General features: G+C 37.5%; 2 protein-coding genes across 3 annotated transcripts in view; one reads left to right on the forward strand and one right to left on the reverse strand.

Annotated features, from left to right (window-relative positions):
• Positions 1-1,247: 1,247 nt before the first annotated feature.
• On the forward strand, positions 1,248-27,967 carry WDR26 (WD repeat domain 26). The gene is made up of 11 exons (XM_039388548.1): positions 1,248-4,587; positions 5,185-5,282; positions 6,091-6,247; positions 10,796-10,934; positions 14,964-15,104; positions 16,397-16,516; positions 17,282-17,427; positions 17,927-18,005; positions 18,577-18,706; positions 21,306-21,491; positions 22,948-27,967. Exons 1-11 carry the CDS (start codon positions 4,454-4,456, stop codon positions 22,971-22,973), a joined length of 1,356 nt encoding a protein of 451 aa, XP_039244482.1. The 5' UTR covers positions 1,248-4,453; the 3' UTR covers positions 22,974-27,967.
• Positions 8,498-27,992, reverse strand: part of CNIH4 (cornichon family AMPA receptor auxiliary protein 4) — a 32,080-nt gene continuing 12,585 nt past the window's right edge. The window contains exon 5 of one of the 2 annotated variants that reach the window (XM_027738965.2): positions 8,498-13,944. In XM_027738965.2, the coding sequence (XP_027594766.1) occupies positions 13,920-13,944 (25 nt within the window). In that variant the 3' untranslated portion in view covers positions 8,498-13,919. Of the gene's footprint in view, positions 13,945-24,080; positions 25,822-27,992 lie in introns of those variants that run through there. The other variant, XM_039388550.1, reaches the window with a different exon arrangement.

The following is a 27,992-nucleotide window of genomic DNA, read 5'->3' on the forward strand; positions in this document are numbered from 1 at the left end:
GTATTTTAAAAATTCTACTCGTGTTTTATTTTATTATTTCTGCAAAGTGCTCTAAGTTCTACAGGTGAAAACACTAAACACGAAATGGCTGATCTCAATTTTTAAACCTTTGTTGCAGTGTGTTGATATGGGGGGTGTGTGGTAGCACACAGGATAGTTTTCTGTGTGTATTTGTGTCAACACAACTGTGTGTTATTTAGTATGTGATTAGTCATGTTTACTTTTCCAGTATATAAGATACAGATGTCTTGAGACAATCTGTAGGAAAACTTTAGTTGGATCAAGCATGATGTTTTTCCTTGAGTAATGCTTAGAAAATGTCAACTTCAAGCTAGCCTGAGGTTTTGCTTATTTAGGGCTACTCAAGCATATTATGGCATCTATCTTGGGTAACTTATTGAACCTAGGAAGAAACCTGGAGTTCATTCCTTTGCAGTCATCTAGAATATACCTTCAAATTGTCCTCTTTACTTGTTCTGGAGGTATACAGTCTGCAGCAGGCAATACAATAAAAAAAATGTTATTTATATCAATATATAAATATTGAGCAAAGTGCTCCACCTACCTGTATGGTGTCCCTCTTGCTACAAGCATTAAGGGCAGTTCCCTGTTGGAATTAATTACTCTTCATGTGGCAGGACTTGGTATGTTTGAAGCCTCATTAAATTCCTTTCTATATTCTGTAGATCAGGATATTTTCTGCCCTTTACATATCAAATCTTACATATAAGTTTTGGGCTGGCTTTAAGTGCTTTCATTAGTGTTTTAGAAGACTATCAAATGTAATAGACTACAGGATAATGAAAATTGAAGTCTTAGTTCTGCAGGCTGTAAGTAGATAGCTACTATGTTTGTTTTGAAACATCAGTTAATAATTTCAGCATTTCTTTTAGTTACCTGTTTAACTTCAAAGAACAGTTGTTTCAGCAACGTTTACTTACTTTGGACTCTTAGTATGGTAATAAAAACTGTGGTGGAGCTTGTTAAAATATGCAGGTCAGAAGTGACACCAAAATCTAATCCTAAACTTAGGTTATCATGCATTTTGATCATTAAAGTCCTGAAGACTCGCTACTGTAACCAGTGATCAAAATGGCCCAATTTCTTGACTGTGATAGTGTGTTTGTCCTGTTATCTTCCAGTTGTGTTTGCTGAGGTTTTCACCTTTGGTTACCTAGTGCTGGTGAATTGTGGTGCATGCCAGACTTCCTAGAATTTAAGATTCTGGAAGGGATTTTCCTACTAACAGTTAGGAAAATGAAGGAGTGCAGTACTACGTATTCCTATTAGTAATCAAAGGCTACATTTTGAAGAAAGCAAGATGCTGATAGTACATAGATTAAAACAAACAAACACCAGCTCCCCTCTTAGTTTTGCCCCAGGGTAATCAGAGTTCAACCTACACTTAAATATTATCTTATCAAAACAACAGAGTAATGTACTTTATCCTCATCCTCTCTTAGATTTGAAATGCAGGATGGGGTAGTAATAACTGAGCAAAACCAGCCAGACTGCAGTGCTGAAACTGTTGTATGGACTCTTCCATGGATCCTTCAAGGTGAAGAGTCTTTTCTATAAGCTAAGCAATGGTGGTGTCTGAATAGTAAAAATGTAATGGTGTTGAATTTCCATTGCAAACACTGAGATGATAATGGTATGATTTTGATTATGATAATCTTGATTCCCCTTCTTTGTAAGGCAGCTAGAGAATATGGAGAAAGAATAAGCTGCTCTTGTGAATGCATTGCAGCAGATGAGTTTTATACTCACTCTATTCCACTTAAATAGCGGAGTTTGTGCTTTTTACAGTAGCAAGTGTTATAAACAGTTCTCTTTTCTTCTAGAAGAGGTTGTTTGGGCTCTAGAAGAGGTGATTTACTCAAAATGGTCTCGGATATTGTGAGCAGGTGGTGTTGGGAAGAAATTAGCAATACTATTAGTAGGGCATAAAGTAGTTGAGAGAAAATGATAAAATTCAGTTGTTCAGTGAACTCTCTTTGTCAGTTAAGTGACTAGTTACGCAGAAATAAGAAGTAGGAGGCAGTGAGTGTCCTGATTTAAAAAATGACTGGGAATTTGGTGTCACTGGAGTGTGACTTCTGCCTTAAGGAAATTCATACCATTGTTTGAGTATGCTGTTGGGCAAGTTTCGGAGCAGTTATCAAAATAGGTTGGCATACCAATTTAACTTCCCTAGCCACACTTTATTCCCTGCCTTTTGCTATAAATAAATTACAATTTCAAACTGCTTATCTTTTATTCTAATTTACCATTATGGTAACAATAGATTCCTGCATGAAGTGTGTAGTACTGTGTTGTTCTGGAGGCCTTTATATTCCTGATATGCCGAAGTCACGTAGGACACAGACTGTTTTTTTTTTTTTTTTAAAACTATACTTTCTAACCCAAAACTGAAATGACACTTCTTTGGATAACTTGGCTACAGTATTCTGCGTGGTAGTATTCCGTGGAGTTGTTGGGACTGGTGTTATAAAACCTGTGTTTTGATGTTTTCTGCTCTTTATAATTTTCCTCTAACAAAATGAAATTAATGTGCCAAGTTAGGCAGAGAGGGAGAAAGAATAATTAGATGCAGATAAGGTAGGCTATCACATTTAATGGCAATATTATATAAATTTAATAACTATTATATGCAGTGAATGGAGAAGGAAGAGGTGGAGGGATTATAGTTTTTATTACAAACTGGAAATGTCAGGCTGTTTTTTATCTGGTGTTGATCATCAGTGTGAGGTGACCAAGAGGAGTGAAATACAGTATGAGACTGCTACCTGAGCATCTCCAGGCATCCCAGTGAGCATGTGCACAGCTGGTAGAGGAAACTCTTATCCCTCCTGCTGCTGGTAGATAAGCAAACAGCGTGAGGTCTGCTGGCCTACTGCATGGAGCCAACCACTGAGGTTGTAAATAATTGGGATATCTTTCTTTTGGTTTTTCACGTGTGAGAACATCAAAAAGTGTTGTCTCACCTGGAAAAACTGGACAGCGATGGTCTAACAATTCCAAATTCAAATGAACTAAGGAGCTGGATAGGGAGCGTAATATGGGTTTGCCTGTCACGTACAGGACAGCAGAGCACTACAGACATGTTTGAACATAAATCATCTTTACTGTGACATGTTTTATTCTTCACAAAGCTGTGTGGTAAGTTAATAGCACTGTATGTGGAAACTTCCTTCTTTTGAAGAGCTGTGGAAGCGAAAATGCTTTATGTTTTCACGTTGGATTTTACATCTAGTAAGCCTTAAACTTTCATGTGAGCTTTAACAGGACAGGAACATCTTAAACTTCCCAATTATCCCTCTGCTCAAGGAGGCAGGCAGTGTGTTTGAAACGAAGTAAACATTGACCAAATATGAGCATGAAAATAGTGAGGTGCCTGAGGTCTGATGAAAGCAAAGGAAACTGGTGATTGAACTGGTGGTGTATTCATTAGAAAAGTGAATGTAATTTGCTACACATAATCTCCAAGCTGTTTGTCACCAATATGTCTAAGCACATACATTTTCCTCTTTAACGTGGTGAGTTTTGTGGACCAGAAATGTCGTTTCTGTCTGATAATGGCTAGCAGTAAAGAACATGTGCAAACACAGGATAGTTGGTTTCATCTAGAAAAAACCAAACTCTGTTTCTACTAAATTACTATTAGAAGTTTCTAGGACTTCTTTTTTTTCTTTTTAATATAGTAAATTAATACCTGATTTTCCTTTTTTTAATCTACAGATATTTGTTAGAATAGCATGTTTTGATTATTTTCTTAAAAAAAGAAAACAACCAAAAACTGTGCAAGGTGAAAGGAACGCTATGAAATAACAGTGATTAAATTCAGAGAGGTGAAGTGATTCCTAAGTATAGGAAACTATATATTTTTTTTTTGTAATCCTGAAAACACCACCCAAGGAAAACAACTTAAGGTAGAACTACAAAACAAAACCTCAGGCAGTGTCAGTTTGTTATTGCTATATGTTATGCAGCTATGCAAACAATCCTTGTCTGCTCCTATGTAAGCAGTGTGAGAACTTGTTGAGTTGGCCTGTTGCGTTCTGTGCTGTCATACAGTCTTAAGTATGTGAATAGCTGATTTTGGGCACTTTCTTGACTGAATCTTACATTGGAGAGCCTATCTAATTCAAGGTTTGAAGAATGATGGCTAAAAAAAGCAAGTAAAAATGAGACAAGTTGTAGGGGGGATCTGAGGAATGAGATAAAAATTTACTTAGAGCCCCATCAGTCAGGGAGGAAATTCATGGGTAACTTAATTGCTGCAATGTTGTTGAAAACCCAGCAAAAGAAATTGAGTAATGAAACATTACATAGAGCTGTATTTCTGAAGGGCATAGTAGAATGGTTTCTACTGTTCTGTTTAGGCTCAAACGTTTTCTGAAACTTCAGTCAACCTTTTTCCCCTGACTGCTGCTTTCTGTCATGTCAGAGGATGAAGTTTTTGCTGCTGCAGCAGAAGTACCTGGAATACCTGGAGGATGGCAAGGTCCTGGAGGCACTTCAGGTTCTACGCTGTGAACTGACGCCTCTGAAATATAATACAGAACGCATTCATGTCCTCAGTGGGTAAGTGTTTGGACTTTGAGAGCCCTTGCACTGAAGTTTTCTGAGGAGTTCTGTGGCTTTTGATAGCTGACATTGTGAAGGCTCAAGCTGTGTTAAAGCTATTATCCTGTTGATTAATAAGCTGTAGTGAGATGTGATAAAATGCTGAGTAAAGAATGCTATTCAGTAGACAGTGTTCTGTTTCAGATGCTTGAAAACAACCTGATGATTATTTACTTTTATACTACTAGAACCCAAATTAATACATACATATGTATGGTCATCCGATCTTGAGAATTGTTAGCCAGCTACCTTATAATTGAATTAAATGGGTAAATATAATCTGTTTTGTTCTGAGATGAAAATAAGTTATTTCTACCTTCCCTAAAATCGCTTGTGTTTTGTTTTCTTTTTCTATGGCCAGTTTGTAGACATTTGTTCTAAAGAAGATGTGTTTTCCTCTGAAATAGTTTGCTGCCCTTTTTCCTATCAGTCTCAAGCTTAAGTCACCTGTTTCCAGATCAATAAGAATGTGTTAATCTATATCATGCTCAAAAGTGAAACGAATGATTCCAGAAAGACTTGGTCTGTTGGTGTGTGTGCGCTTTTTTTAAACAGGTACCTGATGTGTAGCCATGCAGATGACTTGCGTGCAAAAGCAGAGTGGGAAGGGAAAGGAACAGCTTCCAGATCTAAACTTTTGGACAAACTCCAGAGTAAGATGTTCTAGTGTTTAGCATTTCTTCTCACCTCTGTAAATCCCATATATCTTACATATCTCAGGGAATTGACTTTACCTGTGTTTACTGGTTGTTTGCTTTTCTGGTATTTCTTGGTTAATGGGGATGCCTTTAGGTGCCTTTACCCTTTGGTCTTCTGTACCTAACCTTTTGCTGTCTCTGATAAACTATTTGCAATAGAAACTCTTATTTCTTACCTCTGCTGCATGCAGTGATTTAAATGTGTGGTTCGGGGAGGGGTGTGAGTGTGGGGGGTGGGTGTGTGTGTGTTACAAATGCTTGCTGTAGCGAGAGGTGAAAACTTAAGTGTGGCCTAAAACCACTAGTGATACTAGTATTGGTTGACAGTGGTCTCATACTTCACTATGAATTAGTTTCTCCTCTCTCTTTCTTGTGGCTGTTGTAATACTGTATATCAGAGTTGTGAACCCCATGGTATTCTTTGTTTTGATAGTGTTAATAGGTAATTCCTTATGCTGATACTGTTGGCTTATAATTTTACTGATTTTTTTAAAATACTGAGTTAGCTTGTGTAAATGGTGCTTGTCCACCACAGCAACATACTCTATAACTACGGATACCTTGCATACAGCTCTGCTTTCCAGGAGTTCATGCTTCTAATTCCAGGTGTATAGCTGTAAACTCGACAAGCTGTGTACTTTATTTACTAAGGTCTTTTCCAAAAACACTCAAATCAAAGTATGCTCTTATTGTAACTTGCTTTTGATAAGTCTTTTTTTTTTTCTTTTAATGTGTTTGTTTTTTCTTCATAACTCCTGTAAAGCCTACCTACCCCCATCAGTGATGCTTCCTCCAAGGCGTTTACAGAACCTGCTCCGTCAGGCTGTGGAACTACAACGGGACCGGTGCCTATATCATAATACGAAACTAGATAGTAATCTAGATTCTGTCTCGCTGCTAATAGATCACGTTTGTAGTAGGTAAGAAACCCTCACGACTTTTAAGATGGGCAGCAGTGTGTTTCCTTTGTCTTTTAAAGTAATCTGGTTGTACCTACTGTTAGCAGGAACCTGATAACTATTCTGAGCTGGTTTAACAGGATTTTACTGGGAAGAGACAGTTCTCATTAAAGGAGTGGTGGAGGTGGAGAGTAGAGAAGGTGTGTGTGAGACATTTTGGTACCTGGATATGGAATAGTGGGGTCAGACTAAAGCTTTAAAATTTTAATCAGATGAGTATGAATAGAAGATAGTACTAGGCTAATCCTTAGCCATTTGTTTCTTGTAATTTTGGATAACCAGTCTATTTATGCATCAACATACGATTGCTGTGGTTTTTTACTGGAGAATCACTAGTATGTTATTTATCCAGACTCTGTCTTCAAGATTACTGTAATGCAGAAAGCCTATAGAAGCATACTTTTATAAACTCAACTTTCAGCTATAACTTTTAGTAGTGGACACAGGTGGTTTTAGACACAAAGGCTAAAGCAGAGGAGAAATGTGCAATAGATGTTTCTGATTTATATAATATAAAGAACTGTTTTCTCAGAATTGTGAAGCAGTAAGAATTGAATGTCTCTTATGCCTTTTTATTGGTTCTTTAGACTATGTAGATAATGTTTTTTTTGTTAACAAAATGGATGCTGCTTCTGAACCTTCAGAATGCCACACTGTAGTAGACATGAAACAGGAAGATATTTGTTTTTAACAAATGGCTGACCTGAGCAGTTTTTCTTCATCCAGCAAAATTCTGCTAAGGACCTAAAAACTCAGTGTAGCTTTTATGGAAAACTGCTGTGCATGCTGCAATAAGGGGATGAAGGCCAGAACACCTAGAAAATGAGGTTGTATAGGATACTGTTGTATGTTTGTTCGTGTAACAGGCTAACATGTGGGCTTACAGGGAAATGGTTTTCATGTTAAGGTTGGCTCATCTGAGGAAGCTAATTAAGAACTGATGAACTCAGCTGCTTTGACTTACATTCTTGTGTTTCTTGGAATGTTTTTTTAAAGATGCAGATTTCCATAGTACTTCACTGTAGGTTTTAAAATTATCATCTTTGGCACTTTGTGTATTCAAGTAACTTTTTTAGCTTGCAGTTTTGCTACATTGCATTGTTTCAGCAGTTGTGTGTGTATGTGTGTGCAGACATTTGACTGTTGCCCACTTTAAGAGCCGTAGGAAATGATCATATACTGATATTGTGGCTTCAGAAGACTAACAAACAGAGATTTAATTTTAGTCTTTAAACGAGTCCATAAATAGTATTGGGTGTTCTGTAGTGGGTTTGATGTGATTAATCAAACCCCAAAGAGCATTCAAGCTGACTGTGAAGAGCGTGGTTTACTGAAGTCAGACTAAGTAGAGCCGGATATAAAAGCTACTGCGTGCAACAAATCTGGGCTTAAATTTTACCCATCTGAATCTATTTGCTGACATGAAAGTTTGGCCATAGTTTGGGATTTTGTTTGTGATGTCTTTTATTTTTTTAACCTTAAGTAGTACCTCCTAAACTGGCATATTTGGTATATACACATACCTAGATACTCACAATTACTGTAATTAAAAAAAAAAACAACAACAACAACAAAAACCCCAACAAAAAAAATATCCAAAAAGTCCACTTGAAAATAAAGGCTTCCATTCTGTCCTCATCTCAACCTATTGTACCTACCTGTTGCAGGGTCTGAGTTCAGTGTGTGGTGTGCTGTACGTGCTGCCATGCTTGGGCATATTGAGGTGAGTTAGACAGTGGAAGCCAAATTTTGATGAAGCTGACAGAAGTAACTGTAGTCTAATAGCTTAGACAATTTAAGTCCTGTACTACTTAAATGATAGAACATTGACAACTTTCCCTTTTTTAGTTAGAACTAATCTGGTTTGGACTTATGCAGTATTTTGATTAAGCATGCTTGAATTGCACTAATAGGTAGAATGTTTAACTAAAACTTACTTTGTAAGACTGGGAGATGAATGTGAGAAACTGCTGGGAGTGAAAGCGAAGGATTTCATCTTATTGTGCCTGAGATTTTGGTAATAGAAAACTGATGTTCTTGGGGATGGTAATTTTTGGTTTTGAGAGCCTTCAGCCTTGTTGGTTATTCTGGGCTTTTCTTGTTTGTTTGGTTTTTTGTTGATGAATAAATCTTTCATTGTATGTACAGGATAAAAAGGTAGCTGGTTGGTGCTTTACTTGTAATTTTGAACTTGTGTAATACAACAACAGATAACTTTATTAGATGCTTTATTTCAGTATGTGAACAACATGATTCAGGTGTTTTGTGCTGAACAGAACATTTTGTAATGAAACACTTCAAAAAAGATAAAGAAAAACCTTAGAGCTACAATAATATCTAATTACCAAACCCAGAAACTGTTAGACAACTGGTTCTGGTTTCTTATTTCAAGACTGCTGCTATTTCCTTCTGCAGAAGGGTTATTTAATGTAGCTGTGCTGTCTTTGAAGTCAGGCTTGCTGAGTTGTATGTTCTACTAGTTTAGAGAACTTTTTGTGAGGGTGCTCTGCTCCGACTGGGTTGTGAGCAGCATAATGCAGTATTGGGATGTGTCTCCAGCAGCTATACCAACTGTTGCCCTTTTTAGGAACGTAAAAGCCATCTGAAGATAAAACTGTGTATTCCAATCTTATAACTGCTTGCTTTTCATGTCTGCAAAACCTTGGCTGCTTTTCTTAAGCTTTAAAATGCAAGAGCTGTTGTTCCATAGAGTACTTTTTTAAAATGAAATATGCTGAAAAGGCTTTCCTGGGACACAGTGTGGCCCTTGTACTTTGTATGAGTTACAGTAAAAGACTCACCTTCTAGAGCAAGTTGTTGCCCTGAGTAAAAACATTAACTTATTATAATATGGCTAAATAATAATGAAACACTCTTCCTGTAGGTGCACATGTCTGTGTAAGGGCTTGCCTACTTCCATATAGACTTCAAGGAAAACAAAGTCTTCTTTCATGGGTGGGGCTTTTTACCTTGGGTTCAGTGTTCTTCCAGTGGCAACTAGACAGTTCCTGGTCAGCTTAAAGCAGGAGCAGAACACACTTGTGTTTCTCTATAAACAAGTAAGTAGACATACCCAAGGAGCAAACTGCAGATATATATATATATATGTACATTTTGTTTATCCCCCTCTACCATAAGACAGGAAATGAGACTGTGGTTGTTCAGTGCTGCTCGATAGTCTTTAATCATGGACTAGGAAGCCTCTTCTAGTAAAAGAAAATTACCAAGAAGGTATAGACCTTTTTTTAAGCAGAACTTTTTCTAGCTTCACGTAAGAAGTAATTTTTCAGGTGTCTGTCAGCCTGGCTACCACCAAACTGTATTTTTAAACACAAACGTGAAGGAAGGAAGTTTTCTGTTCAAATGATTGGGGGGGAATGTTTGTTTCATTTCCTTTGGTGTGGGGGAACATGTTGTGTTTTTGTTGGGGGGATTTTAAGCCAGTTTATCTCCAGTTATAATTACAACTGCACATTCAAGGAGGCTGACATTACATTAGTAGCATCCTGTCCCATTAGAGTTGTGTTGCCCTGTTCTATTGGGTGCTGTAAAAACTCAGCCTAAGACTGAACCGCTTCAGGATTCCTGGAGTTCAAGAAAAAATGTCTGTGAGACTATTATTTAGTGCCTCTGAACAATGAACTTGCAGTTGTTGCAGTATTACTTATATCTGCTGTAAAAGCCTGTATTTATTTTATCTTAGCTCTGAAATTCTTAATAGAGAGCTTATAGGCAAGATGTAAATGAAATATGTCTCCAGTTTTTGCCTAACTTAATATTTTGACTGTTCTCAGTGTGTAACTAGATTATTAAATATTAGCTCTAGAGGAATGTTCTGACTCCTCTTCAGTAGTTTATCATGTAATATTTTGTTTGATAAACACAACATTTTATGAAATGATGTAGATTTTTGTGAGTTAAACTTTTCAAGCTCTATGGTATCTTGTTAGTTATGCTTAGATACTGTATATGGTACTCTGCAAAGAAAGTGAAAAATAGCACAAAGTGAAGGCAAAGAAACAACTAACTTATTACGAGGTCACATTCAAGAAGAAGAAAACTCTTACAGAAGAATCACTTCTAAAGAGTGGGCAAGATATAGCTAAGTGAGTTAGATACCTACAAAGACCTCATGTGTAATTGAAACACTGCACCTAGGGTTTAAAGAGACTTGGACTCCAGTATTTTCTGTGCTGGTACCCTCCTAATGAGGTCAGTTTTATTCCAACCTATATGAAAGCATAACAGTTTATGTGAGTGAGATAAGAATAGTTCTGCATTCTTAGACTTGGTTACAGTCACTTGATGGCTACCAGATAAGACACTTCATTCTGTACTTATTTGAAGCAGCTGTTAATAGAGGAATTTTCTGAGTTGTGTGGCCTTACATTTAAATAAGGTTTTTGGTTGGTTGGTTGGTTCTTTTTTTTTTTTTTACTAGCTTGACTTTCAAAAAAATGTCTTGCTGCTTTCTTACTAATCTGCAAATTTGTGCCTTTCTTTTCACAGGAAACAGTTCCCATGCTATACACAGCAGATACTAACGGAGCACTGTAATGAAGTGTGGTTCTGTAAATTCTCCAACGATGGCACTAAATTAGCAACAGGATCGAAGGACACAACTGTTATTATATGGCAGGTTGATCCAGTAAGTGTGCCAAGTGTTAAAATGTTTGTGACTTGTCTTTCCCCTCCCTCTCGGCTTTCTCTCGCTAGGATGAAACCATAGGACATTGGTAGGACAGGCTAACAGGTACTTGTAACCCCTTTGACTGGGTATTTCTCTGGGATGTAAGAGTCTGAAGATCCTGATCAGTGTAAATTAGTGAAGGAGGACACTTGTAAACCTGATGGTGAGTGTTAGGCTTGAACTGTAGGCAGCTTTGGGGCAGGAACTTTGTGTACTCCTAATTGGTACCACGGGGTAGAGCCTGCTATTGCCCTCCAGGGAAGATTCTCAGCTTGAAGGCCACGAGAAGCACTGGGTGAGAGTGGAAGGAGCATGGCAGTGAGGAACCTTTCTTCTAAATCACCCTTACTGAGAGTACTTCTGGGTTTTTTAAGTGACTAATTCCTTTCTGTTATCTTGCTGCTACTAGTACACTTGGATTTAAATACTCTATTGACTTCACCATTTATTACTTTATCCCTGAGTAATGAAATGGTATGTGCTAAACTAAAAATTGTATCAGTATAGTACTTCATGCTAGTCACTGTTGTAGATTTGCCTTGTCTTTAGACAAAGATTTAAACACACTGGCACGTAGAAGTATACTCATCCATTTTCTTACAGACTGCAGTTTTAGGTTTTGATAATATGGGGCACTATTTCTCTTAAAGTAGCTGTAGGATATTTCATATATTTTTCCTACTCATTTCTATTCTTACGTAAATAAAAAGATTGATTAATTTAATCTGACACTGTTTTAATTGACTCATAGAAATGATTATGAAAGTATGTCCATATATTTCATAACAATTGAAAACTGAATGAACTTGAACATATGCACACAACATTTGAAGTTGCTAATTTTTGTAAAACACTATGAGAAATGAGGTTCTTACAGTTTTTTACCAACACAACTGTACCTGGTATGTGAAATGGAAGATGAAAGGTTTTTCAGATCCGTGCTGATTTTCAGTAGGATTTGAGAGCTGAACTTAATTATTTTTTTCCATTTCAGGTTAGGAAGCCATACAGCCTGAGTCCTTTTTGGTACTAAAATGATGGAAGGACTTAAAACCCTCTCTCATGTGCATAGTTGATGTGTAGCCTGTGGACTAACAGCAACGCCATGGTTTTTTCAGGCATAAGAACTGCTGTGATTTGTGTGTTACTGGGACCAGCATGTGCTGGGCCAAGAGCTGCATATCAGCAAAGCTGACTTCTGTTATTTAGTTTGGAAATATCAGTATTTTGTTTGGTTTTGGTTTTTTAACGAACAGTAATTCTAAAGAAATTAATGATCAAGTGTTTTTTGCTGTTAACTTATCAGTTGGTTGTAGACACCCATCTTCCTTTTATATTGATGGATTTTAATACCAAACATCTTGCTTAGCACATCTTACAGTTAATTGTTAGCTGATATCTGGTTAATAAAAGCAAACAAATATTTTGTGAGTGTTTTAGGCTAACCTGTTTGAACAAGGGTTGCTAAAGAAACAAATCTCTTAAAAAATAGCTAGTGGGAAAGCAGCTTTATAGAGTTTTGTCAGTTTTTCTTTTTTTGAGTTCTTTAAAAAAGAAATTGAAACCCTTTCAAGTAGGTGGATGTCTCAATAACACTAGGCCATATAACTCAAAGGATTCATTTTCATATTTGGCAGAGCACTCTTCTCACATTTCCTGTAGCAGTTGAGAATGTCTTTTGAACTGTAAGTTTAATCAGGTTTTCAAGGCTTTAGGTATTTAGATTTATTCTAACCTGCATATATAAACTACATGGAAACATCTATTCAACACTGTCTGGGTGAGTGATGGGAGAAGACTGTTTTAAATGAACAGTATTTGTTTTTCCACACACGTCATGTGTGTAAGAATCCTTAATTTCTCCCTTTCTTTTTTTCATCACCCTTCTTGAAGTGTAATGACACTGCTTCAATGTGTTCATTTCATACCACGAATTTCTTATTTCTTTTCTCAGTTTAGACATGTAGGTGCGTCTATCTTAACCCATGTCTCTGTTTTCATTTTCGTTTGTTAATTTCAAAGTTCTTACTCAGACTCAACAGAGTTAAATAATGTCTTGAGTGAACTTGGTTTGTGCATCGATGCATCATTTGACTGTTACGCCGTGTGGCAGAATCTTTAGAGCACACAGGGTAACTACACTTGGTGTATCACCTTTCCTAGCTTGCATCTCTCTTTCTGAGAGTTCTCCTTTAACTTGCTCCTTACAAAAATCTCCTGCACTTTCAGAAAACTGTTGACAGGTTTTTGGCTTTTCAGCCAAGGAGCTCAACTGCAGACTTAAGCTGATGCTTGAATAGTTGTTTCTACATAACAAAAAATTTGGATAATGTAAGGGATAGAACTCCTGAGATTTCTTTAGGTGGTGGGTGGGAAGTAGATTGACTACATTTGGGAAAGTTTGCCTGAAATTCCACTGACTGTTGTTTTAGAGCAAAACATGGTATAGCAGTTTTGCTGTATTTGGAGAGAAGTATGAGAGCAGTATGGAAGATAGGAACAGCCACAGAGTTCTGTCATTAGAAGGGGAATATCTTATATGTCTTGCTCCTAATGAGTTTCAAGTATGCTGAAGGGACTGGCTACTTTAATTCTGTTCTAAGAAGAAATGCATTATTTGCAGACAAGCTCCAGGATGTGAGATGATGTCACATATGATTCAGTTTCCTTGCAGATCATTTTGGCTACAGACACAGCTGTGTCTAATGCAGTCCAGGAGTAGTGATTAGAATGGAAAAGGGGTCTTGAGGAGGTCCACTCATTTGCCCCTCTTTCTCTGTACTCTGAAGATTATTCTTATCTCACTTTCTTTTGAGGAATTTGCTTTTTCTCATCAGCAGAACCCTCAAAGCTGCAGGCTGGCTGAGAGTCACCAAATCCCTTGCAGCTGATCCCACAGAACAGTCCTTCAGGTCACTCTTCTTCTATTCTTCCTCTGCAGAATCAAGAGGTGCTCTGTTGATTAATACTGAAACAAAGGAAAGAGAAGGAACAATTAGAGAAATCAAGTTAGATTTTCAAATGAGTCACTCTTTTTGAAAAAAATTTGGAGATATAAGCATCTGCCATGCAGAGAAAAACCACGGGAGAGGGAGAACAATTTTGATTTCCCTTTTCCAAGAGGCTTCACAAAAATTGTCAGCAGTTTAACAAGCTCTGTTCTACTTTCTGTATATGCATGTTGTTGTCAGGAGTCAGTGCTAATACTGTACTGAAGCATGTTTCTGTATTTAGGAAGCCAATGTGTGGTTGTTTCACAGTATCTCACTGTACTATTTATCTTTATAAGCTTCTTGAAAGTCAAGTTCCTCTGACAAGGCAGCAGTAAAACAGTTGTAATATAAAGATGATACAAGATGATGCATGTGCCAAGTATGCTTCATTCACTAAATCTGGCAGAAAACAGCTTGCTGTAGGCAACACTTCAAGAACACCTCTCAAGGAAGTTTTTAAAAATATCTTTCTGTAAAACTTCTTCCTGGAGCAGCACACACAAGATACGCTCAAGTTTCTAAAAATATTGGCACTTCAAGGTTTTCCCTTGTCAGCCTACGTGAAGGTTTTGGTTCTGTCTAACTGTACCAGGCTTCCAACATGCCTTTTAAGCATGTAAAATATAGATAATATTACTTTCATATTCCAGTAGATGCAGAAAGACTTGACACTACAGAAATCTTATGTACTAAAGCAAGTGTAATGTAATGTAAAACTTTGTTCACAGTGGTATTTTGTGAGGTTTGCAGTTAGAATCACAGAAGATTAGAACAAAAATACCTACAAGTGTTCTTGTTTTGCCCTTAGAAGCTTTCCTTTCCTGGCCCTGCTCTGTAAACTGGTAGTTGCTCTTCCAGTAGGAACCTATTCATGTCTCACAGGTGTGACAAGTTGCTTAAAGTAAACTTGCTGTGCTGTACTTGGACACATTGGATATGTGAAATCTAGTAGGAGTTCATTTGCATTGTCTCAATAGTATCTCTCTTGTTCCAGGATACTCACCAGCTAAAACTACCTAAGACATTAGAAGGTCACGCGTATGGGGTCTCTTACATTGCTTGGAGTCCGGATGACAACTACCTTGTTGCCTGTGGCCCAGATGATTGTTCTGAGCTTTGGCTCTGGAATGTAGAAGTAAGTGGTGACTAAGAGTGAAAAATAAAAACGTTGTGGTCAGCCTGCTGCTTTTGTTTCAATTTCTGAATACTTCAGGTGTGAAAGAAGTAACTGCTACAAACTTGTGCGAAGGTGTTGAGTGTAAAGAAGAGATGCTGATCTCCCTGCCCCCCTTTTAATTTGAAAAAATAATTATGGCAGCCTACAAATTCTGTACTCAGTTTGTACAGAACTGAAATTAGAGTTCAAGTCTAAGTGCCTGGGATTGTGCAGCAATTCTGGTGTATATAGTTATGGATCTTTTCTGAGGAGGGATGGCGTAAATGCATAGAACCTTAAAGAGGTTTTGAAGAGAGGGACAGCAAATTAATCAAGAGAAGCAGAGGGCAGAAATATCATCGAAGGGAAGCAATTGCTCATTGATGATTTTAACAAGCAGCAAAAGTAAGATCCACAGAGGCTTAAATTTATGATTTCAGAACTTTGTCTTTCAGTCAGACACTAGGGCATTTTGCCATTTCCTTTATGAATTTGCAAATCCCTTTTTGCTGTTGAATTTTATGGGCACTTGAGTTGATATAAAAGCTTCCCTTGCCTCAGTTGTGAGCTGTATAGTCTTTCTTGTGCTGTCTTGGACTCTGAACTAATTCAGTTTCCTAAAACAAAAATGTTCCCTTTTTTCACCCTTGGAACACTTTTCTTCTGTTTAATTGACTAAATTGGCTCAGTGAAAAGCACTAGAGCTGGCACAAGGGAATAGAGAGAAGCCCTTACTGTTCTGACAATGGTAAGCTACTCATTGGTGTTCTGTCTTGTGAAACGGTAGCATTATACACTAGGGATGAAAGCTGAATTTTGGCCTGGAGAGCTTCAGCTCGGGGAGGAAAACATCTAAATACTGATACTCCTAGCTTCTTACCGAAATGTATTTTGTCATCTGTCTTTTACTCCTATAGTCTCCTTCTCTCATTTTCAGTGTTTGTTTGTTTTTTTTCATTTGATAGTGCTTCTCTTGCTCCTGACTTGTTCTTGTAATTTCTTTTCATTCGACGCTCATAATATTTCAGTTGTCTGATACACCATCTCTGTTGACTTGAGGGACAAAAGAAATTGTCCCAAATAAAGTCCAAAATCACTGGAGATGCTAAAGTAGTACTGCCTTCTTACTGCATTATTGATTGGTTAGTATTGCTTTTTAATAAACATGTTGAAGTACATGCACTACCAAACACTACACGTGTCAGATAAAATTATCAGTGCCATTTTGGGAAAGGGTTCTGGTATAAGACCTTGCTACCTTTATTTTACAGACTGGGGAGCTGAAGACAAAGATGAGCCAGTCTCATGAAGACAGTTTAACAAGCGTGGCCTGGAATCCTGATGGGAAGCGTTTTGTAACGGGAGGTCAGCGTGGACAGTTCTATCAGTGTGTAAGTTCTCTGCCTCTGTCCCATTGAAAACAAAGCAAGAAATTAAATTTTGGTCAAATCTGAGGTTCGTATTTTTTGCAGGTTTTTCATGTGTGTGTACACTAAAGCTTCCGATCCTTTGTAATTGAAAGAAGCAATACGTTAATGCAAGTATTTCAGCAGCACTTCTGTGTGTAGCAGTTCGAAGGGTTTGAGCATTTTTGGTCTGCCTAAAGGAGGATTTGTGGTGTGGGAATTTTTTCTTAGCTTCTCCAGAAAATACACTAATAAAAAGTAGTGCTTTTGTCCACAAATGTTATTTATTCCATAGAATTTTGACTACATCTTTCTTAGTTTTTGCATGCTGTCTTTGCTCGTGTAAACAGGAGTTTGAAATTCTCGTTATCTGAGTAGTGTTGATTTTGGATGGTGGTCCACAGTCTCACCCTGTTCTTGATTATTTGCCATCTGACTTGGTGCCTGGAATAATAGCGCAGTATGTAAACCTCACTCACTGCAAAGGTCAGCTCAGTGATGTGGTGTAGATGGCACATGTCATGCACGAGAAAATAAGTGATAAAAGGGATTCTCAGCTCTCCAGGGCAGATTCCTACAGAAGCCCTCAGTTATGACAACCAAGCCCTCCCTTTTAAAGGGTGAGATTGCTTTCTGTAGCAGTTTTCTGAACAGAAGGTGAAAAAGATGTGTCACAACTCCTCAGAGATCTGAGACTAATGGTTCATTTTTTTTTCCTTGTTTGTGTCTTTTTTTTCTTCTTTTGATCAGGATTTAGATGGTAATCTCCTTGACTCCTGGGAAGGGGTGAGAGTACAATGCCTTTGGTGCTTGAGTGATGGGAAAACTGTTCTAGCATCGGACACACACCAGCGAATTCGGGGTTATAACTTTGAGGATCTCACAGACAGGAACATGTAACTACTACTTCTTTCTTTGGTTTTGAATTCCTGCTTCTTAGTGTCAGAAGAAGGTTGAGGAAGGGTTTGGGGGGCAGGATGGGAAACAAATTATTAAAATGCTCTCAGTATTAAAAGAAGACAAGAATAGCATGGGACAAGAACTAGTAAGTTCCAGCAAGCAGCATTAGATCAAGTATTAGAAATAACTTCTAAGCACTTGAGTGGATGTGTTGACATTTCTGTCATCAAGAGTTGTAGTCCTCTCAATTCCTGGCATGTTTTAGAGGATTCTGCCTTGAATTTAGGAGTTGAAGTCTGAAGTCTCTTGGTCTTGGGATTTACCATAAATATAAGCAAGCTATTGCAGACCTGGCTTGTACTGATGTATAAAGATATACCTAATTTCAAATTCAGAATTATTTTTTCCGATAATACTGCAGATACAGGACATGCCTTTTACCTTGGTGTTGCATCATTATCTAGTTATCTTGACACTTGTGTCCTGTCATTTCAGAGTACAAGAAGATCACCCTATTATGTCGTTTACTATTTCAAAAAATGGCCGTTTAGCTTTGTTAAATGTAGCAACTCAGGTGAGTTGGTGATGTTGAATAGAAATGCAAATAAATCTTGCAAATGCTTCCTGTTCTTAAATATTTTGATGTGAGTTGGGATATTCGGTATTAATCAGTTGTATATCATGTAATATGAAGGCCTTAATGTTCATAGGTAGAGCATGGAATTTTCTGAAAATAAGCCAATTATTCTTGAGACTGAATTTTTTTTTTTTGACTGATTTATACTCAGGAGTTTCATGTTGTGAAATATGTACTGCTAAATGTTATTTAACTGGCTTTTGCATCAGAAGGCTAGGTACAGCAAGAATTGTGGCAGGTGAAAAAGTCTAGGGGCATGAGAATTATATTTTATTTATCTGATTCTGCTTTTGGAACCTTGGATAAGAATAGGAGCTTTCAGAATGGAAGGGACGAAAGGCTGAAAGTTTAGTTTAGTATTTTGATACATCTTTACTGTCTTTATCTAGTAACAGTACTGAGGTTGGCTCTGAAGTAGTGTACTTTCATGTTTAATTTTTTTCTCATAGTTCAAAAAAATGCCATTAATAATGTTTATGATGAAACTCCTTATATTTATTATTTCCAGGGAGTTCACTTGTGGGACTTACAAGACAGAGTTTTAGTGAGAAAGTATCAAGGTGTTACACAAGGATTCTACACAATTCACTCGTGTTTCGGAGGTCATAATGAAGATTTCATCGCGAGTGGTAGTGAAGGTAACACCATTCTCCCTTCTGCAGAAAACTGGAAGGCTATATCCTTCCTATACCTTCATTTTGTCAGTAATAGTTGCTAACAACATTATAAAAGCAAGCAAACTGGTTCATGAAATAAATTTGAGGTGTGCTGAGATTGAGGCATACTTCAAGAAGTAATTGTGGGCTAGCAGAAAGAATCTTCTGAGAGGATGGTACTAGTAGAAAGCATTAATGACTCTTTGGTGTTGCTCCTCTAAAGCAAAAGCATCTGCACAATTTTAATTAAAAGTGGGTGAGGTGTTCTTGAGGATTTTTCTTTTTGTGGTGTGATATTTAGACTTATGGTTTGAACAAAAAGTACTCCTGGGGAATAACAGCTTCATTTGCCTGTTGAAGATACAGGTGTGGTGAGGTTATTTTAATTTCAGTAGTCATTCTAATTGCAGACAGTAGTCTCAAATTAAGCAGTTGTTGACGTAGTCTGGTAGGGTTTCTTGGTGATCAAAGGCTTTGTGGTGTGTTTTTATTCAACTGTCTGTGGCAAGAGCAGAAATTTGTTAAAGGTTTATATCTTGAATTGGTTCAGTTCTGTCACTATAGTGCAGTCACCTGCCATGTAGGTCACTTAAAATTCAAGCTTATGCAGGACTAAGAATTACTCTTGGAATATGTCAACAATCACTGTGAGTGCTATGTAACTAGGATGTTGGGAAACACTGCTATTCTTTTTGGAAAATACCAAATACGTCTAAAATAAAACCAGGTTTCACCCTCTGAGCATATCCAGTCGAATATGACTGAAGGACAGCACCTCTAGTCTTCTAGTCCAGTGTGAACCTCTTCTGATGGGTGAACAAGCTTCTTGGTTTGAGACCCGAGTATCCAAAAGTTCAGGATTTGTTTAGCCATAACTATGTGTAGGTATAGATACTGTAGTGCACCAGTCCTTTTTTCCCCCATTTATTTATTCTTTATTATCTTCTTTGTCTAAAAACTACTGAGCAGTAGTTGAAACTGATGGTACGTTATCTACTTAGACTTGAACTCTTTCAAGCTCTTGCCTCTTTGTACTGAAGTTGCAAATGGGACTACTGAGAAAGTCCTGTTTTAAAAAATAACAGATCACATTGTCATAGTCTCTTTTAAAGTAATTGATTACATTGTAATACATCTTAAAGCATATTGTCAGCTAGGTAGGGGTTTTTCTCACCATTGCATCAATAGGAAGAAAATAGAGGTCTCTGAGAGGGAGATTGACTGCTGCCTTAATGTAGCTAACTTGTTTTTTCCAAACCAAAATACTGGTATGTGTTTAGGCAGAGTGTGAGCAGAGTGTGACTTGTGTTGTTTGGTGTTGGTTGCATGGATATGTAGTCTCTTGCAATGGTTAAGTGGAGTGTAAGCACAACCAGAACATTTGTGTCGATATGAGTACATGTAAAGGTGGTACACTGAAGTGAGCTGGCTCAGCAGAAGACAGTTGTTACCACATGGTCCATGATGCTTTTCTAGCAGGTAGGTCAGAGAGCAAGTTTATTTTATAAGGGGTTGGGAGGAGGAACAGAGGAAGATTGGTTTGTTTGCGAACAGCCTTCAGAGTGACATCTACATTAAAGCCTTTCAAATAGATTAAAATACTTCCATTTGATATGCTAGACGTGAATACCAGGCTTTTGTGTAATACTTGCAATACATACTAGTTCAGTTTGTGCAGCTCTGCTTGGAATATTCCACAGACATTACTAGACAGGTAAACCCACAGCCTTGTTACAGGATGCTAGTCTACAGCTGGGACACACTCCCACCCTCAATTTATTCTGAACTGTGGCTGGCTATAAAGCCAAATACACTTGTCTAGAAATTGCAGTAGAGTGTCTAACCAGTTTGCTATTCTATTTCAGGGATGTTGCTAGAAGTAATTTAAAACTTCCCATCACAAAATAAGATCTGTAGGGTTGTTTATTGCACCTGCTTTAATATGTGCAAATTGATATCTCTAAATACCACACAATAATTGTTAAAGACAGTAATAGCTCACAATTTGAGCCATTAAGTTTTTCCCTCCCTCATTTGCTCTGTTTGCACTTTCACTGGAGTGTTGCAGGTCTTTAGTATTAAGATGTTTTTCATAAACTATAGAGCTGTGATCTTATCTAGCAGTCATTAACGGGAAGTACTTATAAGGAGGTCTTGGTACTCATAACTTTATAATACCTTTACTAATCTGTAAATACAATTATTTGAGGGGAGAAAAAAAATCAAATCTTCCTTTTGAATAAGATTACAACTCCAAGATTAGCTTGGTTTCTCTCTTTAGCCGTGTATTCTCTTATTTGCATTGTAAAACATTGTAGTCAGATGTTTTTCTTCAAATACCTAGTATAGTAGACCTGCAGGTGTTAATGGAAGAGCTTGACCTGTATTCTTTTGATTGCTTTTAGAATAAAAATTTTGTTAGTGCTATTGCACACTTGGGACATGGGTTTTAGGCACAGGTTTTGCAACATTAATGAGAGCCGAGTTGCTGAGAGCTTGTGTGGAAGTGCTGTTTGATACAACAAATCAGCCTGTGCAGGACAGTGTTTCTCAGTCTTCTTTAAATGTGTGTTTTGTGTAGATCACAAAGTATATATCTGGCACAAGCGTAGTGAGCTGCCGATTGCGGAGCTGACGGGGCACACACGTACAGTCAATTGTGTGAGCTGGAACCCGCAGATTCCATCCATGATGGCCAGCGCCTCCGACGATGGCACTGTTAGAATATGGGGACCAGCGCCTTTCGTAGACAACCAGGATATTGAAGGTAAAAACCTGTGTGTTTACTTAAAAAGAAGTTACTGGGGTTTTTGTTTGGTGTGGTTTTTTGGGGTTTGTGTTTTTTTTTTGTTTTTTTTGTTTTTTTAGTGTATGACTGTTGATTTTTATCTAAATTATTTATGCTGTGGAATAAAAAGGAAAGAACTGGTATTTCTAAAATTATTCTGACATGGCCCTATAGAAGAAAACTGTGGTCTCACTGAGACCTCAGGATTATATTAACTTATTTATGTAGACATCTTAAAAATCTTGCCTCCAATGCTTTAAGGTTTAATAACGTAAAATGTTATTAAAATTTAAATAATGCATTATAATCACACTGCAAGTTGAATAATGGTATTACAATGCTTACAAAACGAATCTCCAAAGTCTGGAGAGAGTGTGGAGTTTTCCCTAGGAATACATCTAGAAAACTGAACCTTTACTAAACCATCTACTAAACTACATGTGTCCAGGAGAGAGAACGCTTGTTTTTGTGCTGTCAAAATGTGCATGTGTTCCCAGCCCTTCTTGCCTCCCCCAGGACTGTTAATGAGATGACTGCTGGGGAGTTGTTCTGCAGTTTATATGCATCTTACTACCAGGTTGAATATGTATTTGCAGTGGATATTAAAAAGAAGTACAGTATATCCTATTGCCACAGGACCTAATGAATACTGGGTGTGGATATAAGTTCAAGAGGAACCTGGGCAGAGTAATCAAAAAGAAATTCATTTAGTGCTACTAGAGAAGTAAACACCTCTAGTTCAGAATGTCCCCTAAGTAAAAATGGCTGAAAATTGGAAGGATATTAGGAGGAAGAATTACCTCTTCTCCCTACACACTTGTGCTTTCTGACATATCTGCTTCCAGTCTCGAACTAGGTGGACCAGTTTGGCTAATCTGTTTGTAACACCTGGAATGTACCTTCAGAACCTGTCCACCAGTTGGTTTTACTCATGGTTTTGTTGTTTGGTTTTCTCTAGTTAGTGGCTTGCTCACTCTTTCTTAGTTCTTACAGAAAATGAACTAATAAATGCCATAAATACCAAAACAACAGAAAATAGATTTCTCACAGCAATGCTTTTGCAAGAGGTATAGGTGCACAGAGTAATACCTAACAACTTAGGAATCTTAAATGGGTAGCAAGACAGCTTTGTAATTAGAACACTCCCCTGGAACTCAAATGCAAATGTGTTACTTTTCTTTGGAACAGAGGCTTTTTGAGTACCCACACTTAACATGCTAAATTAATTTCTAGATTGATATTAATAATTTTATCTAAAATAAGTAATTTTTAGCATGGAATTTAGCTACAGTATGAGCTAAATTAACCTAATGCATGTTCAGTAAAATTATGTAAATACACTGTACCTGCAATTACCTTATAACAGAAATATTAACTATTGCTAAGATCTTCCAGCTGTGATTTCTTTCTCTTTATGTTTTTGTTTTTTGCTCAGAGGAATGCAGTAGCATGGATAGTTGATGGCGAATTTGGAGCAGACGACTTCAGTTTAACTTAATTAGTCGTATTTTAAATGGCTTGGGATTTGGTGCAAACAAACATGATTGATAGCTGGACAGACATGCTCGTCATGAAAAAGAACCATTTCTGAAGCCCGGTTGGGGCCAAACATTTACCACCTTGCTTCATAGTAACCAGTCGAGATGAAGCACGTCCTTAGAACTTTGTTGGACACCGTGTTGAAATTACCCCCCCATCGGTTGTGAAGAACTGTGCTACATTCAGGCTAACCATTGAACTCAGTATATATATTTTTCCCTCCTGCCTTTTTGTCTGGCAGGCTACTGTTCTTGTTGCTCTTCTGTGTAATGAAGTTTAAATGCTTGTTTGGAACACTTTATTTAACAGTTTAGAAGGCTTGATAGAAAGAGTGCTTTAGTCTGAAGAGTATACATTGGATAGGAAAGTATTTCCTTCTCTTGTTTCTCAAGTCTCTCTCCGCCTTACTTAGCTTGAGATCTTTGCAGCTTGGTTCATGGATTCTAGCCTTGCCCGTTGCGCAGTATATATATAAATTGAGATGATAAACCAATGAACAATGTCAAAAGCACTCTCAGTATCACATTTGACAAAAAGTTTTGTACTTTTCACATAGCTCGTTGCCCTGCAAAGGGGTTAACAGCACAATTTTTTAAAAATAAATTATTTATAGGATTAAAATGACTTCATTTGTATACATTTGGAATTAAAACAATGCAAGAAGTGTCATGAAACACGGTATCACTGATGCTTTTCTGGAGTGTCTTGAGACCCAATCAGAAGCAGTGGCTGGAAGGAGCTTTGTGTAGGCAGTGAAGCTTGTTTTAGATGGAGGAACTCACTGTCCATCTTAACAGATAAATTGTATTATTTAGGAAAAAAAAAAGGATGTTCAGACTGCACCACCAGACTAAGTTTAAACAAGGAAAGGTCTTTTTGGGTTTTTTTAAATTACATAAATATATGCAACAACGCTGTTGTAAAAGGTAGACTGCACTTCAAGGGAGGAGTGTGTTGAAAGGTCCTTTCTTCACAAAGTCAACATTTTGTATAAGTAATTAACATACAAATCATAATTAAACACTTGTATTACGATGGAAATTTTTCTTTATTTGATAAACAAAGGTGTATAGATTTCTGTGTTGAGAATATACTTTTAAGTTTATGGATTTAAATGCCCCTCCCAGACCTTGTTGCAAGCTGGTGCTGTAAACAACTTGACACATCTAGGAATAGTTCCACTAATATCCCATGTTAAGGAAAAAACAGAGACATTTATAATTTAAATATTTATTCTTTTTGGTGTAAACAGATGGCCTGGCATCTCTGTGCTTCTGCACTACACACAAATTCATTATGGGATGGCACTGGATTCCCTTTTGCCACCGTGGGTGGAAAGGTAGTGTTGGTACTGCTGCGAAGTAAAGAGGGAGCAGGGAAGGGCATGCCATGCAGTCGTGTGAACAGAGGTGTGGACTTCATCCTTTAATGAGATAATAATCTAGTGTTCTTATTAGTCATGTGTGGAAGAAGGATGGGGGAAGGTTTGCCGGAATTCCTGGGAAAAGTGTAGCCACTTTGATGAATGGGAATGTGGTATTTCCCAGAAAACCAAAGTGAAGGTTAGATTTATTTTTTTTTCTTTTTAGATTCCAGCCAGGTGGTTGGTGTTTTTCTTGCCTTGTGTGCAAACTTACGTGTGAGTTAAGATTCTGATACTATGGTTGAGACCAGCCCCAAATCTGACCTTAGTCTTTCAGTACCTCCAAAACCAGGTAGGAACTTAATGTTCTTATCTGCAGTCTACAGTACATCAGCCTTAAAGTTAAGGTGAATGCTTTGATAGCAATTACTGTTCCACAGTACTGGGAATACATATGTGAACTTGACACTATAAATCATTTCCCCCTTCCATGAATTAGTTCTGGAGGAAGCTCTTTGTTTCTCTTCCTAGGTCAGACAGTGTAGGATTAGTCAGGCTTGTTCCTATGGTGTTGGTGTTGCAGGGAAACAGACAAGTTCCGAAGATCAAATTTGAGTAAGCCAAACCTTTGGGTTTTAAAGAAAAATTAACTACCTAAATTGTAAACAGTGTGTTACATGTTCAAAGCACGGTATAATTCGTAAGCAATGCCAGTATGTGAAGCTTTGGAAGTTATTCTAGTATTGTCTTACTCTGGAACTTGTGTTTTCAAACCAAACATTGTTTAGGGAGATTAAGGAGAGTAATGGTTTTGATGTCTTTTAATAATGTCTCATACAATGGTCTGGCACTACTTGCTTACCTCATGGGAATAAAGTGGGAACTCTAGGGAGGTGGTGAAGGCTGGATCAAATCTCAAGTGGAGATTTAAATTCTCATATGCACTTCAACAGGCATTTTTAATGTGGTGGCCATAACTAATCAGAGTGGGACTCCTTACGTGGCACAAGCTGTGTGGGGGTGTGTGTGTGCTGGTGCCTGGTTTCCACTGCAATGAAATTAGAAATTTAAACCTAGTACTTCTGCCCAAATACTGCCTGTCTCTTCAGTACTTGGTTTGTACCCATAAAGGACACTTCAGGTATTACGAAGCAGAGTTAGGGAGAGGCATGTGTTCCGAACTCTCTCCTTTAGTGTCGTGGTGCAGCCATGCCATGTAAAGGAAAGCTCCAAGCAGATGGCACTGCTTCCAGAGTGTCTCAGTCACAGGTGTTGCATCGCTGTCAGCGCCTCACGGGTGATGAGCAGAGAGCAGAGAAAGGTGAGACTCGTCTGCATTTTGCCACACTACTTGGTCCCACAGCAAACTGCCGTTATAGGTGTAGCAGCAATGACTACCATTCCAACCTGGAGATGAAAGAGGAACCTAAACCATTTCAAACACATCACATATTCACAATATGTGAATTGAAAAGTACCAATACTTTTTGTGCACAGACTGTAAAATGAGACTGGGGTGGGGTGGGGGAAAAAACCCAAATAAGTTTGCTCGTTTGCAGCGTGTTGATTTCCATGTGCTTAAAAATGTTCATAGGCTGGAGTCTAAGGCTGGAACAAGTACACACCCACAATAAATTACTGTATTTCTAGTCAACAGACCGATGGTTTTAGAGAGGAAAATACTGTAAGCGTGTACTCATTTAGTAACTTTCTCTGATCACCTCTTGGCTTAAAATATTCACAGTAGCCCCAGGTTACTATCAAGGCAGATCTTGGAAAAAAAAGAAGTGCTGAAGCATTTTATTATCTGAATGTTCTTTAGCTGTTCAGGTAAGTAATTTTCAAGGGCACAATGGAGCACAAAAGGGAAAATGGTAGCTGTGTTCTTGTTTTGGAGGGGAGGGTAGTGGGGGAAATGACACCTTTGTTTTTAAATTCCCTCTGTCTTTTCTAAAGTTCTCCAACTTTAAAGTTAACTTCTCTTTATGATTGGAGCAAAGATGCAAGCTAGAAATCTACCCAGATCTTGCCAGTTACTTCTCAACTTGGCTTCAAACAGGTAATGTTTAATAAAACTCCGTATGCTGTTGGGAGTTTGTGTCTAGTTGTGTAACTTCTACACTGCTAAGTGATACTCCCACCCAAAGTCAGTTTTAAAGGCTTCCTTAGCAGGAAACCGGGACTCGAACAATTAGCTGTAGCTTGAGGGGGATATGTTGTAGACCCAAATGGGGAGGGAGGTAGAGAGAGAAGAATGGACATAAAAAGCAGAATTTACTGAGCAACAGACAAACTACTGTAACTCAAGGGGGAGGAGGAAAAATGCACTTTCAATAGTTTGTCCATATTTTTAGCTACAAAGTACACTTGTATCTGATTTTTTTTTTTTTTTTGAGATGACTTAAGAGGAACACCCATCCCATAAATGGCTAATCCTCCTTTTGACCTCCTCCTGTCTTTTCCACATTGGCTTGAGTCCATTTTCAGCTGCCATACTTAATTTTGAAAACTGCTACTTTTAACAATGTTTAGAAAGAAAAATCATTAACTATGACACTTTTTTTAAACAGGGTGGACTTAATTGAAGTGTGCAGTGTTGAACTACTGCTGCAGTAGCTGCCTCTAGTTGTTGAAATAAACTGTAGACAAGTTTTCTGTCAATTAATCCAGATAATCTGGATTCAGTAAAACATCTGTGAGAGTGTTCCTCCCATCTGGTATGAATGTGTGTGTGCATGTGTTCCATGAACAGACAGAGAACCAAATGTTCTAGGTACTTGTCATGTTTTATTGCATACTTTAAGTCGTGTGTATGTGAAGTGTCCTTTGACCAGAAGGTTTTGGTTAATATCAGTATATTTTTATAAATTTGAAATTCATTGTGCCCCATCTTTTTTCTTAAACATTTTTCATTCTTAGGGTATATGTGCTAGATTTGAAACTTAACATTTTTAGGCACAGATGGAAAAAGTTATTGGCTCCTTGAAAACATATGGGACAAAATGGATCCTCAAAGCATGTATGTACTTACAAACCAAGCTGTAGAGATCAAGAAAAGAACTTTATTGTTGATCTCAAGATTTCTAAATTGTCAAGATTTATATGGAGTTGTGGTGGAACTAGTTAACACTTAGAGCTTTTGGTATGTAATGACTATTTGCTATGGACTGATATTAAATGTTTCAAAGGATTGCGTTCTTAAACTTTCTGGATTTTTGTTACTCTCCTCGGATATTATTAAGTAGTTAAAATTTCTTTGCTATATTACATTAAAAACATAAGAACTTTGGGTCTCGTATTTATTTTCACTTGTTTTACTAATTATTTACAGAACACCGTTTTAACTTTTTTATTTTATAAATGTGTAGTATTTTAAACATATCTTTAAAAATTGTTCAATTGGAACTACATTAACTTCTGATTTGTTTTTATTAGGATTTTTAAAAAAACAAAAACAAAAACAACACTTTTTCCATGTTGGTGCACAGCACTTAACAGAAATGTTTGTATTCCCTTTCTTTCAATTCAATAAACAATAAATAACTGGAATGAATAGTTCTTAGTTTCCCTAACTTCAC

The sequence above is a fragment of the Pipra filicauda genome, unplaced genomic scaffold, assembly GCF_003945595.2.
Source record: "Pipra filicauda isolate LSUMZ 115617 unplaced genomic scaffold, ASM394559v2 scaffold663_size174747_pilon, whole genome shotgun sequence".
NCBI classification, from domain to species: Eukaryota; Metazoa; Chordata; class Aves; order Passeriformes; family Pipridae; genus Pipra; species Pipra filicauda.

Bases quoted from the DNA above. Each gene is read 5' to 3' on its own strand.
- WDR26 (XM_039388548.1), top strand. From the start codon at position 4,454: ATGAAGTTTTTGCTGCTGCAGCAGAAGTACCTGGAATACCTGGAGGAT. The intron at 4,588-5,184 runs GTAAGTGTTTGG...TTTTTTAAACAG, and splicing joins CGCATTCATGTCCTCAGTGG to GTACCTGATGTGTAGCCATG. The intron at 21,492-22,947 runs GTAAAAACCTGT...TTTTTTGCTCAG, and splicing joins AGACAACCAGGATATTGAAG to AGGAATGCAGTAGCATGGAT.